Below are 15124 nucleotides of genomic sequence, written 5' to 3' on the forward strand. Positions count from 1 at the left end.
CATTTTGCTAGGATTGGATGGCTTAGGGTTGAGGATAGAGTACAGCAACTTACAATGGGCCTAGTCTTCAAGATACACCACAACATTGGGATCCCCCTGTATTTGTCAAAATACTTCCAAAACGTTAATGAAGTCCACGATCATAACACCAGAGGCAGCTCCACGAATCATGTTCAACCCAGATTTGGCTCAACAAAGGGAATGAACTCGTTCTCATGCTATTCAACAAAAATGTGGAATGCCCTACCAAAAGGAGTAAAGGAGTGTAAAACCCTACTCACTTTCAAAACTACCCTAAAGATACACCTTCAGGAGGCTGCAATTCGAAAATGGCCCCTGTCCAAGTCTTAACCTACCCCCCCCTCCCCTAATTTTTGGGCGGTGAAACCGCCCCTATAAGTGAGATTTGGAAAAATGTACATTTTCCTGCGCTGTGATCTGGGCCCAGGAAATTAGTAGAATTATCCTGCGCTGTGATTGGCCAATCACAATCTATTCAGGACTGTGATTGGCCAGTGTCACATGACACATGTGCATAGCCCTATATAAGCAACCATAACTTGAAAAAAAACAAATATTTGTTTTTTTCAAGTTATGGTTTCGTCCATCATAAAGAGTGTTTCAATAAATGTATTTATCTTTTGTACATGATTGGTTGACTCCATTCAGTATTGTGATTAGCTAGCAAGACACCGCCCACTTCACACAGGGTGTGATTTTTCTTCTCTTGTACATATTTCTCATTTTTCATACCAGTAACCTGTAAGCTGATTGTATGACGTTCTGTATAGTAGTGTGTATATCTGTCTGTCTCTTATATGTCATCATGATTTGTGTGCATGGGGATCTCATTTTAAACAAGCTTTGTGCTTTATGAGTCTTCCAGTTTAGTAGACCTTGTATTGTGAATTTGTACTTCCATGTACTGTTGTTCTCATGTCTTACTAAATAAAGTACATCAATCAATCAATACTAGTGTATTAATTAGTGTACTAGCATCCTTTTGTATAGAACTGTACTCTCTGTGGGGATCTCATTTTAAACAAGCTTTGTGCTTTATGAGTCTTCCAGTTTAGTAGACCTTGTATTGTGAATGTGTACTTCCATGTACTGTTGTTCTCATGTCTTACTAAATAAAGTACATCAATCAATCAATCAATCAATACTAGTGTATTAATTAGTGTAGGCCTACTAGCATCCTTTTGTATAGAACTGTACTTTCTGTTTGTTTTTTTTGCAAACTGTTAAAAGTATTCAATCAATCAATCAAAGAGAAATCGACAGAGAAAAACAAAGTCCACTCCCTGCATGTCCTCCATATGGATTATGGATGATGGACAGAGCAGTGAATACAATTAAACATAGAACATTAAAGCCTACACCACGTCAAGAGAGATGAATAACTATCTATTACTGCCACATGTCATGTTACTAGACCAAAGACCATATTTAAGTGCTAATCGTACACTTTCCCCTTGTTTACTTTGAAAGCTCCAGGATGTTTTCGTTCAGTGGCTTCTTCTGCATCACATTCCTAACATAATCTTCAACAAGTAGCCTAGTAGGCCTAGCCCACCACAACTTATTAAAAGTAACCATTTGGATAATTTCTTGATTTCGTTTGGCTTACCTTTCAACTCCTTCGTATGTTTGGAGCGCTGGTGTGAACTCTACTCCACCACCTGTTTGGTTAACTCATCCACACAGCAGCATCCACCTCACTCCACAGCATCATCTGCTCTGCTGTAGCCTAGTCCCTCTGGGCTTTCCATGCACCGCCCCCACCCGGCTCCACCGGCCCAGGGCAGCCCTAGCGCTGAAACATGACTGTCATATGACAGTCATGGATGAACTTCAACCTGGCGTTTGCGCTTTCTCCCGTTTTGGTCCGTACATCTACTTAAACGTTTAGATTTCAAATATAAAGTGCTTACCCCATGGCCATGATTGTTACAGTTATGTACGGGCCCTCAGAAGTACTCGTATCTTCCGTATTGTTCAATAAATAGCATTTTAATACCGATTGGTGGCCATTTCTCCGTACTCCGCTTCAAATCTAACGAGTTACGACCATAGAGTTAAACGACACGCACAGGAAACTCACCCAAAAAGTGCGGTCGGGTTTTTTCTGCTGGTTTCCTAAAGTAAAAATACAGCACTACAAGAACAGTAGGCCTACAATAGTTTTATTTTAGGCCATTTGTTCAGTAGCTGGTTTTGTTTTTAATCCCACTTAATTATTGGTCCAGAATCTCCTTTTAATCAAGTCTATACGTTACACTAGCGCCGGCTAGCCCATAAATAAACCCTGTTAATTGGCATTGTACTCACTCACTACACAAAGTAACTAAAAACTATCTTCTGGTTAATCAGTGGTGGAAAAAGCACTCCAATGTTTTACTTAAGTAAAAGTATAAATACTGCAATGTTATCCCGTATTCAAAATGTACTTCAGTAAAAGTAAAAGTACAAAAGTATCGGCATCAAAATATACTTAAAGTACCAAAAGTAAAAGTAGGCTGATCATTCTGCAGAATGTCCGATTTCACTAGTTCAAATGTATAAAAAAAAATATTTTGAAATTAGCCGATCACAATACGTCATGATGCGAGGCATTGTGAGCTTGTACCTGCTATTTTCAAGTGGCCAAAATATATCTAGGGCTGAAGTGGTTTGTGTGTTTTGTAATAATAATCCAAATCTACTAAGTAACTAGTAACCAGTAACTAAAGTTTTCATATAATTGTAGTGTAGGCCTAGTGAGTACAATATCTTCCTCTGAGATGTAGTGGGGTAGAACTTATTAAAAGTATAGGAAATTGTAAATACTGAAGAAAGTACTTACGTACAGTACTTTAGTACATATACTTCGTTACTTTCCACCACTGTATTTAATACGTAACAACGTCCATATCCTTAACCCAAACACACCAACATGACCGAGATTACCCAGATCCAGTTTGAACGTTCCTTTACGTAGTAGAAAAACGGCAGATGTACACACACATGTAGACCACAATAATACATGTCAGTATTGTCACTTTATTCAGAGTTTAAACATTACATAGGATTTTGAAAAAGTAGGGAAGTTGTCAAGTTGTAAAGCCACGACTAGCATTAGTCAACTAGAAAAAGTAACGGAGACTTTGGGGTATTTTCCTTTACGTTGTGGCACCGCCATCTGGTGGTGGGATAGTGCAATAGCAGCATCAATCATGTTTGGTCCTACAGTTATAGTAGCCTATATATCTTTGTTTAACATACTATACAGCATTATCCCTTTTCAAGCTTGACTTTGGGGTTAAAAATATCATTGCCTATTTGTAAACAAATAAAGTTAACATGCGGAGGAGGACTCACACACAGAGTACAAAAAATGAGTTTTAAATATATTTACAGTATTAAATATACTGTAAATTTGATATATTACAGGGCTGTAAATATCAAGTATAGAAACATACTAATCTGAACTCTGTGTGTGTGTGTGAGTCATTCGTCCCTTACTGCATGTAACTACCGCACCAGAGAAGAAGACAGAAAAGGAGTTTATTTTAAGTTGCTTGCAAACCAGTGAAAAATAACATTTAAAAAATGGAAGAAAAATGTTTTAAATAAATCTCATTAAGCATGGACATTCAATATTTCTAGGCTGTTCTTAGCCAGTTGCATAATGAAATAGAGAAAGAGAAAGATTTGAGATGAAAAAACAAGACGAGCATCCTGTGCAGCATTCCCTCTGTTGGTTTAAGAGTACATGGTCAACTGAAGCCACTGTTGAGGAGAGAGACAGAGAAACATCTCATTATCTTCATGCCAACAACACAACATTGTATTGAGCCCTTTATATCCCATATGACTCTTTGATCTCATTAAGACCTGAGGCCGATTCTACAAAAGCCCTTTAAATCAATAGTTCTCAAAATTTCAAGATGTTTTAAAAACATTCAAAAATAGCAGATGTACAAGCTCGCAGCACGGCACGAAGTGACATGCTGTGAGCTTGTAATATCTGTTATTTTTGAATAGCCAACACAAAGATGTAAAATGCTTTCCCGGTTTTGATGGATTATGCATTGAAGCCCTAATATTTTGTATTACAAAGTAAAAACATTTTAAAATATTTGAAATGTTTTGAAAATCTTGCACAAAATGTGCACAAAATGCTGACCCCAGGATTAATGTGGTTTAACAACATATTAGATCTTATTATCTACTATAATAGTCTAATATAAATTTTAAACAAATGTATTACCTCTTTGATATCTAGACTGATGTTGCCACTGTTGTCCTTGTCCAAAGTTTTAAAGGCTCCTGGGAACATGCACACACACAGACTCAATATATATTGATACATATTCACATATACATGTACTGTGTATACAAAACTAATAAGCACCATTCATCCCATTTTCAAATGAACAGTTAATATTAGTTTGATTCATTAGGAGGCGAGGAGGACAGGACATGAACAAGAAGAGGTGTGACAGAGGATGATAGGAAAGACAAAAAAGAGTGATGAAGAGGGGAAAGGGAGGGAGGCAGCAGAGGGAGAGAAGAGGAGAGAAGAGAAGAGAAGAGAAGAGAAGAGAAGAGAAGAGAAGAGAAGAGAAGAGAAGAGAAGAGAAGAGAAGAGAAGAGAAGAGAAGAGAAGAGAAGAGAAGAGAAGAGAAGAGAAGAGAAGAGAAGAGAAGAGAAGAGAAGAGAAGAGAAGAGAAGAGAAGAGAAGAGAAGAGAAAGGAGAGACGTGAGAGTGAAAGAAGAGAGATAATCAAGACTTACGGCACATAGCGTCCAGGCGCACCATGCAGCCAATGAAATTATCAAAGTCCATGTTGCCGTGCTCGTCGCTATAACGACGGATAATCAACTGGAAGAGCTGGTCATTCAGGGGGAAACCTGGATGGACACACACACACACACACACACACACACACACACACACACACACACACACACACACACACACACACACACACACACACACACACACACACACACACACACACACACACACACACACACACAGTTAGATAAGAACAATTAACTTAATAAACATTCTTTCATAATGAAAATTTGTAACACACATATACACACACATTGTATACACACACCCGTGTGTGTTTCTTACCAGCAGCCTTGAAGGCTTTAGGAACCTCTTTGGAGCAGATCATACCAGACTTATCAGCATCAAAGGTCGTATAGGTACCCTGAAAACACACACACACACACACACACACACACACACACACACACACACACACACACACACACACACACACACACACACACACACACACACACACACACACACACACACACACACATAACCAAAATGTTTATTCATACAATACTGCCACTGAGCAATTATTTACAGCAAATTGTGAAGAAAATAGGATTAAACCACGCAAATGTGGTTGTAATGACTTATAATGCTCAGAAAAAGTTGGGCCTGTTATCAAGATTATGAAGTGGTGCAGGGATTGGAACCCATAATCTTCCAGTCACAAAAAAAAACGTTTGTCCCCAAGGGTCCTGGAGGGGTTTTTAGGGGATACGGCGACCTCGGAACGGTCGTCAGACTCGTCACCAGGTATTCCTAAACGTAACCTGAGTAAAACTATGCCTAAACCTAACCCTATTCCTAAACGTAACGTTAGTAAAACTATGCCTAAATCTAACCTTATTCCTAAACGTACCCTCAGTAAAACTAAGCTTAAACCTAACCTTATTCCTAATCTTAACCTCAGTAAAACTATGCCTAACCTTAACCTTATTCCTAACCTTAACCTCAGTAAAACAAATACAAGACTACAAGAACCGCTGGGGGAGAGTGGTCCACGAAAAAAATAGGGGCGAGTGTGTTTTGGGGCGAGTCTTCCGGTTACCCTGATGAGAACCGGTTGGAGTAATTATGCCCAACACCATACATCTATTCAAAAACATTTTTGGTGTGTTTTTGTTGTGGATTCTAAACGCATCGTTGAGGATTGGTTGTTTCAAGCTTGAGGACGGCACATCTTCAGAGCTCATGCAGATTGAACAGATGAAAACTAAAGGACAAAAGAACTGACCTGCCATTTCTTGATGTTGTTCCAGAGGTATTTGAACTCGTGGAAGCCTAGTTTTCCGGTGCTGTCACTCTGAAGCAGCAGGGTCAAGGCTCCATGACAGGTCACAGACAGAACAGGCTGACATGTGTGACGTGTGTGTGTGTGTGTGTGTGTGTGTGTGTGTGTGTGTGTGTGTGTGTGTGTGTGTGTGTGTGTGTGTGTGTGTGTGTGTGTGTGTGTGTGTGTGTGTGTGTGTGTTACTCTCTCTCTCTCTCTCTCAATTCAATTTAATTCTAAGGGCATGGTAAGATATTGCCAAAGCATACATGAACAACGATAACGAACCGGTGACAAACAATATCCTTCCCGAACGTAAATTAATTAATTAAATATCCATTCAGAGAACATTGTTCTCTAATGTTAATCACAAATTTGAGATCTCACTCATTCACAAGGAGGTTTATCTCTCTCAGAAGATATAATTGCAATAAAGATATTGTGTCAATGATATTTTCAGTTTCTTCATATTTCTGTATAGCCTACATAGGGAAGAAAGATGCTCTAAATCAGGTCCTGAGCAATCATTTTGTGCATGTGATCTATTTTGTCTATTGCAAGGCTGGTTTGAATTTAACTCAGAGAGTGTGGACTCTGAGTTGAATGAACACTAAAGATGTCACTGTGCACCTTGACTGTTTCTACTAGATCAGGATACATCCATGACAGCCACCATACTCCTGCAGGACTCAATGCTGAAGCCATCAGTCTTCAAGTCCCCGCCTGAAACAGCACAGAACACACACACCCATTGGTTTGTTTACACAACCATAGCAGCATTCCCAACCAGAGTCCACCAACTGCATAGTAGAGCCGATGTGAATGTAATGAATAGAACAGAGCACCGGTTCTGAACATGTGGTCCGGGGATCTCCGGGGGTCCTTGAGCAGGGGCTTCCAGGGAGTCCCCAGCTAAATGATTGATAGTTAGGAACCAAATGGACCATTACAGGTCTGTAACTCTGAAACCCGTATAGCCATTTGGTTATTTGTATACTCTCAGAGTTCAATTAACACTGAGGATTTCTGTATAGATTTGGGCCCCACAGATAATTGTTTTGATCAAATGGGGGTCCATGGCCTAATGCATATCAAACCTCGGGTCCTTTATTATTAATTAAAACTGTTGAGAATCTCAATCTCAATACATGTGCTACCGCAGGGAGCACATGTATTAATGTTGATGCCACAACATCGATGCTGCAAACTCACGTTTGGAGATAATCCTGTTGAGGATGTTCATTAGTTCATTGGGGCTCACTTCCATGTCCTGTGGACACACACACACACGCACACACACACACACACACACGCACACGCACACGCACACGCACACACACACACACACACACACACACACACACACACACACACACACACACACACACACACACACACACAGGGTGAGATCAACATTGTTTCTGTAAAGGAATGGGAGGAGGGAGAGGAAGGGACAGTCTAAACTAAACTGACTCAAGGGATCAAAGCGTGACTCACACAGTAAGTATGATGGAAGCACATTTTCCTTTGGTCTATATTCAAGCTTATGACTCATATCTAAAATGAAAAAAATGAAAACAACTGCCTTGTGATTCTAATAATTTTCCATTCATGCTTCTGCCAAGGGCAGCAGCTAATGATTATCTTCACAATAGAGTAATCTGTTCTATTCTATGCAATACATTTAGACCATAACAAGATGGTAAAATAAGGTAATAAAATACAAAATTATCGTTAATGATTAACATAAATTCCTTAATACATTTACCCAGCGATCAAAAACCTTTCATTTTATAATATGGAAGAAAGACAAGTATTTACATAATTCATTGGTGAGACACACCACCAAACCGATTACATGATTATTAATATCTTTCGGGAATCTTATTCCTAGACGAAGCATTCGCAGTCCAATTATAAAGTTCTTATGGGAAAAATACAATGCCTGGGTTCATTGCAATGATGCATTTTGCTGACCAAAGTCTTGGACTTGTTAGTATGTAAATTATGTACAGTAAGTAGGAGAAATTGACTTTTCATAGGCTATGTTGACAATATGAAAAAAATGTAACATAGATAGCATACTTTTAACATGCCAAAAATGAATTTACCCACACAGTAAACGGAGTCAGTTATGAAAAGGAAAGGCTACACTTTTAACTGACTCTTCACACCAGCTCAGTGGACTTGTGTTTAGAGTGTCTGCCCTGAGATTGCGAGATCGAGGTTCAATCCCCCAGCCAAGTCATACCAGAGACTATAAAAATGGTACCCAACGCCTCACTACTTGCATTCAGCATCAAGGGTTTGGATTGGGGGTAATTCCCTGTGACACACTAGCGTCATGTCCAGGGGGTGTAATTGTACATCAAGGTGTCCCCATGCTACGGAAACCGGAGAAGGTTCCTGTCCCAGTGGCCTATGGTCTACAACCAGGGCCCCTGGTTGCGGGCAAGCAGCCAAGCCCTGCTGAGGCCTATTATAATACTAATTTCATCTTCATCATCACTATTTACAGGGTCCCCACACATTTTTAGCAATGAATTTCCAAAACTTTTCCAGAATATTTAGCCCAATTTCCAGGCCTATATAACAATCATTCAGCGCAATAATGTGTCTCTTACTCCTATGTAGAATGCCCAAAGATAGGCAGTGTAGCAAAAATAAAGCATAGAATATAGAATAGTACAATTTCATTCAAAATTTCGTGCAAAATTAGGGCATAGCTCACTGGAAGACTCATTATGGCATCCGTATGACTTATTTTATTTAAATAATATATGCCATCACACAGCCCGTTCGGCGAAAAACTACTTATGTTACATATTTCGTGTAATGTTATACATGTTTATGAAAATGTTTTGTATTAACAAAATCAATAGCCAAAAACAATGCATAGCCAAATATTTTTCCAGGACCCTTGATAAATTCCAGGACCTTTGATCAATTCCCAAACTTTTCCAGTACTGGATTATTATTTTTTCTATTTCAAAATATTTCCAGGAATTTCATGACCGTGGGGACCCATTTAGCGTGGTCCCACCCTGCAGGCTGAAATGTGGTCCAACTGGCAGACACACCCCTCATCATGGCTCAAACACTCATGTGCACACACGCACCCTCACCACAGTACATAAAACAACACTCAGACCGGAGGGCCTTGCCCCAACACAATGGTAGGAATTTAAACAACGAGACAGCTAGAGACAGAAAGACAGACACACCTTGTAACTTACTACTACTACTTCTAACTCACTTCGCCAAAAACAAAAATATTACACTGGCGCTACTGTACCTCCAGGGACTGTATCGCTATAAATAAATAAAAAATCTGCGTCAGTGATTAAAGTTTATATTGGCATCAACAACAAAACATCCTCACCATACAGTAAAAGCAGTCCGTCTATGCCAGTTAACCAGCGCAGCAAACCAGTGCCAGTTTACATTTAAGCTTTCATTTACAGGTCAGCTAGCTTCCACCCTGATCTGAAGCATGTCTCAAACTGTGGTTTATGCCAGTCAATCTGCTGTGAGGTACAGTATGTATTGTACTGTGGAATCCGTGATATGCTCTGCTCAAAGAAGACCAGCTGAATTTGAATGCTGCTGAATGTGACCCCTTAGGCAGTTTGACTGAAACGGTGGGAGTCAGGAGGTACAATAGAGCAATTAGAGGAAAGTTGTGTTATTTAATATTTTGTGTCCTGAGCTCATGGTAAATTAAACTCTCAGGTAGCACTGAGACCTAGTACAGAAGCACTGCACCGAGGGAGCCATCAGTCTAATGCTCTCATGCTCTCAGCTCCCACCCATCCTCTCTGATAAGACTGTAATGAAATAATACCACAGGTCAAGATAGATATCATCCAAATACTTCCTGGAGGAAATAGGCTAATGTCAGTCCAGCAGTGAGTCTCTGGCTACGTGAGCTACTCTGCTCTCTACTGTTGGCTCTCAAGCATTCCACTTGTTCTGTATGCTTCAGGGTGGTCTAACCCTAACCCGATGGTCTTAGGGATAACGGCGGATAATGGCCAGGTAACCATTTCGATCGCAAGTGATAAATTATGCTGAAATTAGACCTTGGTTAGTCAACTGGAATTCAGACCAGCTGTACTCTGGTTCCCTGGTATTTAAGTTGAGAAACAACTTCAAACTGCATGTGGGATTAAAACAACTGGTAGGACCTGCCTACTTTGACAGACTGGAGGAATTCCACACTGTAAACAAGACTAGACACTGATGAGGGAGAGAGGAACGAGGGAAGAAGTGAAAGAGGGTGGAGGGAACGAGGGAGGGGTGTGGAATGCACACAAGCAAGATGGACAGATGGACAGTCAAGATAGAGGGCGGAGAGGCAGTTAGAGTGACAGACAGACTGACAAACTGAGAAACAAGTGTAACACTTGTATCACTGTATCACAGGCAACTACAAGCTTCTGTACCAAGCAAGCAGACAATGAATCCCAATGTGCAGACCACAACAAGAAGATCTAACAGACCTATCAAACTGAAGCTGTTTAAAGGCATAATCACAAGGATTTGTCGGCTGCAGTTTGTAAACCCAACAAACATTGTAAAGCTCCTCCCCAGCTCAACGACACTAATATTTGGTGGATTTATGGACACAATATTTATGGACACAATATGAATTTTAAGATACAGACACTGTTACACACTTACAGTAATGCACCAGAGGGCTTATTTTTCTATGAATCTGTACAACTCTATAGTAACTTACATTGTTGTACCTTTAAGGTCTGCAGTTGCCAAATATACAGTAGACCACAGGAGGAAATACCGGCCATGCCTAGATGGCAAAATAACCAGTTACCATAGACCTCCTCAAATAACAATCCATTCAAGCAGTACCACCCAGCCATGTGACTGGCTGCCTGACGATTCCAAGTCAATACCAAGAACTGTACAGCATTTTAGACAAACCCCTCACTCTGATGGAACAACTCATTACACAAAAACTGTGGAAGATAACTAGAAAGCAGTGTGTGTATGTGCGTGTGTGTGTGTGTGTGAGAGACATGTGTGAGACATGTGTGAGACGTGTGTGTATACATTTATGCAAATCTATTTTTGCATCTCTGTTTATGTGTGCACAAGTCTATGTGTCTACGAGTTTTATGTGTGCCTGAGTAGAAAAGAAAGAGTTGTGAAGCCATTCAGACGGTTCTAATTTGAACTTATTTTGAAGCCTCTCTGACCACGTGATAAGACTCAAGGCTTACTGACATGAATAGCTTTGTGCGTGTGGCAATCCCCTCTGGTTCCACATGGAACATCGCAATAATAAAGCTGTTGTTTGGCACGATAAAAGTGGAGTCGCACGTCTTGATTCTCACAATTCTCACTATTTTGACCTCTGCTGCACCCCAAAGAACATGTACGTTAACGTTATACATATTACTGTACATGTACGTGTGCATCAATTTCGTACAATTGCATAATGTTTTAAAAGTGACATTTGTGACATTTGGCAGCACATATATGAAACATTTTGTCCTCACCTCTCCAGCCAGCTGGCGGAAAACCTGTCTGAACTGTTTCTCCTCATCGCTCTCGTGGCTTTCAGCGTAGACTAGGGGTCTGCGGGCAGGGGGCTGCACGTACACACACACACACACACACACACACACACACACACACACACACACACACACACACACACACATACACACACACACAGCCGCTACTGTTAGAGCCTACAGAACGCTGACACACACATTCCTCACAGTAATTGCATTTAGGATGTTTTCACAAGAAAACTTCCACTCAGGAATATCAAAGCTTCAGTTATCAACTGTGACTCTACATCCTAAAGAGTTCATTTTCATACGACACTTAAATCCATGTCTGTCTGACTACAATATTGTGACATTGGACTAAATTAATTCAACTATTATGCCACCAAAATGTTGAATGCCCTACCATCACCCATCAAAAAGTGTGACTCCCTACCCTCCTTCAAAACCGCCATGATGAAAGAGCACATGTCTGCAATTTGCAACTGGACCTAGACAAGTCTTCTAGCTTGCCAAAAGAAATTACCCCCCTCCCTATATTCTGTAAATATGCTTTTACTGCTCCTAGTATTGATGATTTCTTGTATATATTGTATGCCTTATATGTCTTGATGAATTGAGTACATAGGACCACAATGGAACAGGCCTTTTCATGTTATTCTTTTATAACTGTACCTCTGTACTTTGTGCAAACTGTTAGAGTATTCAATCAATCAATCAAAAATATTTGGCCTGGTTTATCTGTGGAGTACATAATGCCCTCTTCACTGCAGTGATATCATCAGTTCATAGTGATCACAGTGATATCAGTATGTAAAACAACTTCTAAAACAATGACCAAGAAGCCACTGTACCCCCACTATGTATTAATAATTCAAATGTATCATAAATTATAGCATCTCTGAGGTCCCCTGTGAGCCTGGGACCTTAAAATGGCATTAATCCAAACTTCACCCTGTTCAGTGATCTGCTTCTAACACTGACTAACACAGACACACATTAATAATGTGTAAACGCATAATGTTTGAGTTCATAAAATTATTATGGAATATAGCTGAACACAGAGTTCATATGAAAGACTGTTGAGATTAAAGAAGGAATAGAATTGAAGGTAGTTTACTCACTGGATCTGAAGGCACAAACTGACTAGGATCGATGTCGCTGTAGAGGAGAAAAACACATTTATTAACTGTGTTCTGACAGAATGACTGACAGGCTGTTTGTCTGAATGGCTCAGTGACTTGATAGAACTGATGAGACTGATTGAATGACTGAAAGACAAACTGACCCCATAGTAGTATGTAGTATTAAAATCACTATGAAACAGAGAGCAAGTGATAGTGTGTGTGTGTGTGTGTGTGTGCTGTGTGTGTGTGTGTGTGTGTGTGTGTGTGTGTGTGTGTGTGTGTGTGTGTGTGTGTGTGTGTGTGTGTGTGTGTGTGTGTTTGTTTGCGTGCGTGCGTGCGTGCGTGCGTGCGTGCGTGCGTGCGCGTGTGTGTGTGTGTGTGAGAAAGAGAGAGAGTGAGAGAGAGAGAGAGAGAGAGAGAGAGAGAGAGAGAGAGAGAGACAGAGAGCACTCACCTCACAATGTCCACAATGCCCCCTATGAGTTTCTTTGCAAGACCAAACATCCTGATTTCAATCTGAAAAAGAGACAGACAGACAGACAGACAGACAGACAGACAGACAGACAGACAGACAGACAGACAGACAGACAGACAGACAGACAGACAGACAGACAGACAGACAGACAGACAGACAGACAGACAGACAGACAGACAGACAGACAGACAGTTAGTGAACACTAGCACTTAAGGAGCAAAAGCTCAGCCCAGATGTGCACAACTATAAGCACATGCTCAGCTTCACACAATTTGCTAAACACTGTACACACACTGTTTTGCAAAACACACTTCTCTACATTAGGCACAGTAATCTAACACTATGTCACTTCTTTGCCATGTCAAGTCACTGCCTTTCAAAATGCCACACCTATCAACCAACAGATAAAACAAGGCTATCAGGTACAGACACTTGGGTGCTTAATTGTAAACTCACCAAGCAGGTGTAACTTGCACAATAAAAAGGCAACAGGTGAGTTTACCTGGAAGGCAGTGTTTGATCAATATATTAATGATGTACTACACTCTGTAACAATATCTCTGGAAAAAGTCAAACCCAAACTATATCATTAGAAATGTAGAAATGTTAACCTGTGATCAGAGTGCTAGTATACTATACTATAGTATAGCCCACACTGGGTTAAGAAATACAGTGACATACCAGAACAGATGTCTTTGCCACAGGTGGTACAATATTGGTATATTACTGTTTTATACCTCTGATCTGTTAATTTTTATTGGCTTTCATCATTACTGTAGGGTACTTTGCTCTTCATTTAATTAATTTGTGAAGCACTTTTAAACAATGGTTTTGATAGACTAAATAAAGTTATTTATTTATCTACAGTATGTACTTGCTGTTTCTCAATTCTGTTTCTCAGCACAGCAGCCCCATGGTTTACACACAATAGAAATAGTGTATCATAATACTGCATCAATAACAACCTTTATCTATAAAAACACATTTGAGAAAGACCTGCAGTCTGTGTGTGCAACTACAACTACAGTAGCCTACTTCATGCAGGGGAACACTATGGAAAACTCCAACCCAGCAACGCCTCCAAACTCTTCAACAGTAGGCTAGTTTATCAGGACTGGAGGCAGCCCCGTCGGGGCGATGGAACAAACATGGAAATATAGATAGAATATACATAAACCACGCAGACCTACCGTAAAAAAAAAGGGTTTAAAGGTCCTTGCACACTGGTGCGTCTTTTCGTTGCGTTTTTTTTACAACAATGAAAAAAATTGAAAAAACAATGAAAAAAAATAAAACGCAACGAAAAGACGCACCAGTGTGCAAGGACCTTTACACTAATAGTTCTTCCAGGACTTATATACTCACAGACAGTCAAAAGTCTTTCCCGTAAGTGTCGACACCGCACAATCTCCCAGTTTACACACCTTTCGGGTGAAAAAGGACCATCTAACCACAACTATGATTATCAAAAAATAAATAATTTTTTTAACGATTGCAATACTTACGGAGTTGTTTTCCTCTGTGAAGAACAAGGGAAGAGAGACAGTGACAGTATAGAGGAGAGAGAGAAAGACAGACAGAGAGAGAGAGACGGGGCTGCTGTTCAGTCAGTGTGTCTGTGTCTGGTAGAAGGTCACTCCCTCCTCCCACAGAACAGAATGCATGAAAAACCAGCTTTACAAACAGCTCATGAGCTCAAGTTCCTTTTCAATGCATCATCATTGAACCCAGCCCACTAGTGTACAACACTACTGTCTGTAACCACACCCAGTATGAATAGTACAGAGCGAATATAGGCGCTGCCTGGAACATATGTGACCGTCTGCATGATTCATTTAACTACTACGAGTGCAAAAAAATAGCATTTTTACTCTTTTG

The 15124-nt window shown here is 40.2% G+C and overlaps 2 protein-coding genes across 2 annotated transcripts in view; both read right to left on the minus strand.

Annotated features, from left to right (window-relative positions):
• LOC308085518 (synaptosomal-associated protein 25) overlaps positions 1-1732 on the minus strand; it is a 19038-nt gene extending 17306 nt beyond the window's left edge. The window contains exon 1 of the mRNA XM_080428709.1: positions 1631-1732. The gene's annotated coding sequence lies outside the window, so the exon portion shown is untranslated. The remainder of the gene's footprint in view (positions 1-1630) is intronic.
• A 1277-nt stretch (positions 1733-3009) lies between these two features.
• On the minus strand, positions 3010-14916 carry capns1b (calpain, small subunit 1 b). Its single transcript, XM_080428690.1, has 11 exons — positions 14752-14916; positions 13226-13287; positions 12769-12805; positions 11630-11722; positions 7320-7377; positions 6766-6830; positions 6072-6140; positions 5129-5207; positions 4780-4896; positions 4253-4311; positions 3010-3771 (listed from the first exon to the last, which is right to left on the minus strand). Exons 2-11 carry the CDS (start codon positions 13273-13275, stop codon positions 3745-3747), a joined length of 654 nt encoding a protein of 217 aa, XP_080284816.1. The 5' UTR covers positions 13276-13287; positions 14752-14916; the 3' UTR covers positions 3010-3744.
• Positions 14917-15124: the final 208 nt, after the last annotated feature.

The sequence above is a fragment of the Gymnoscopelus braueri genome (genome assembly GCF_963280865.1).
Source record: "Gymnoscopelus braueri genome assembly, chromosome: 5".
NCBI lineage: Eukaryota > Metazoa > Chordata > Actinopteri > Myctophiformes > Myctophidae > Gymnoscopelus > Gymnoscopelus braueri.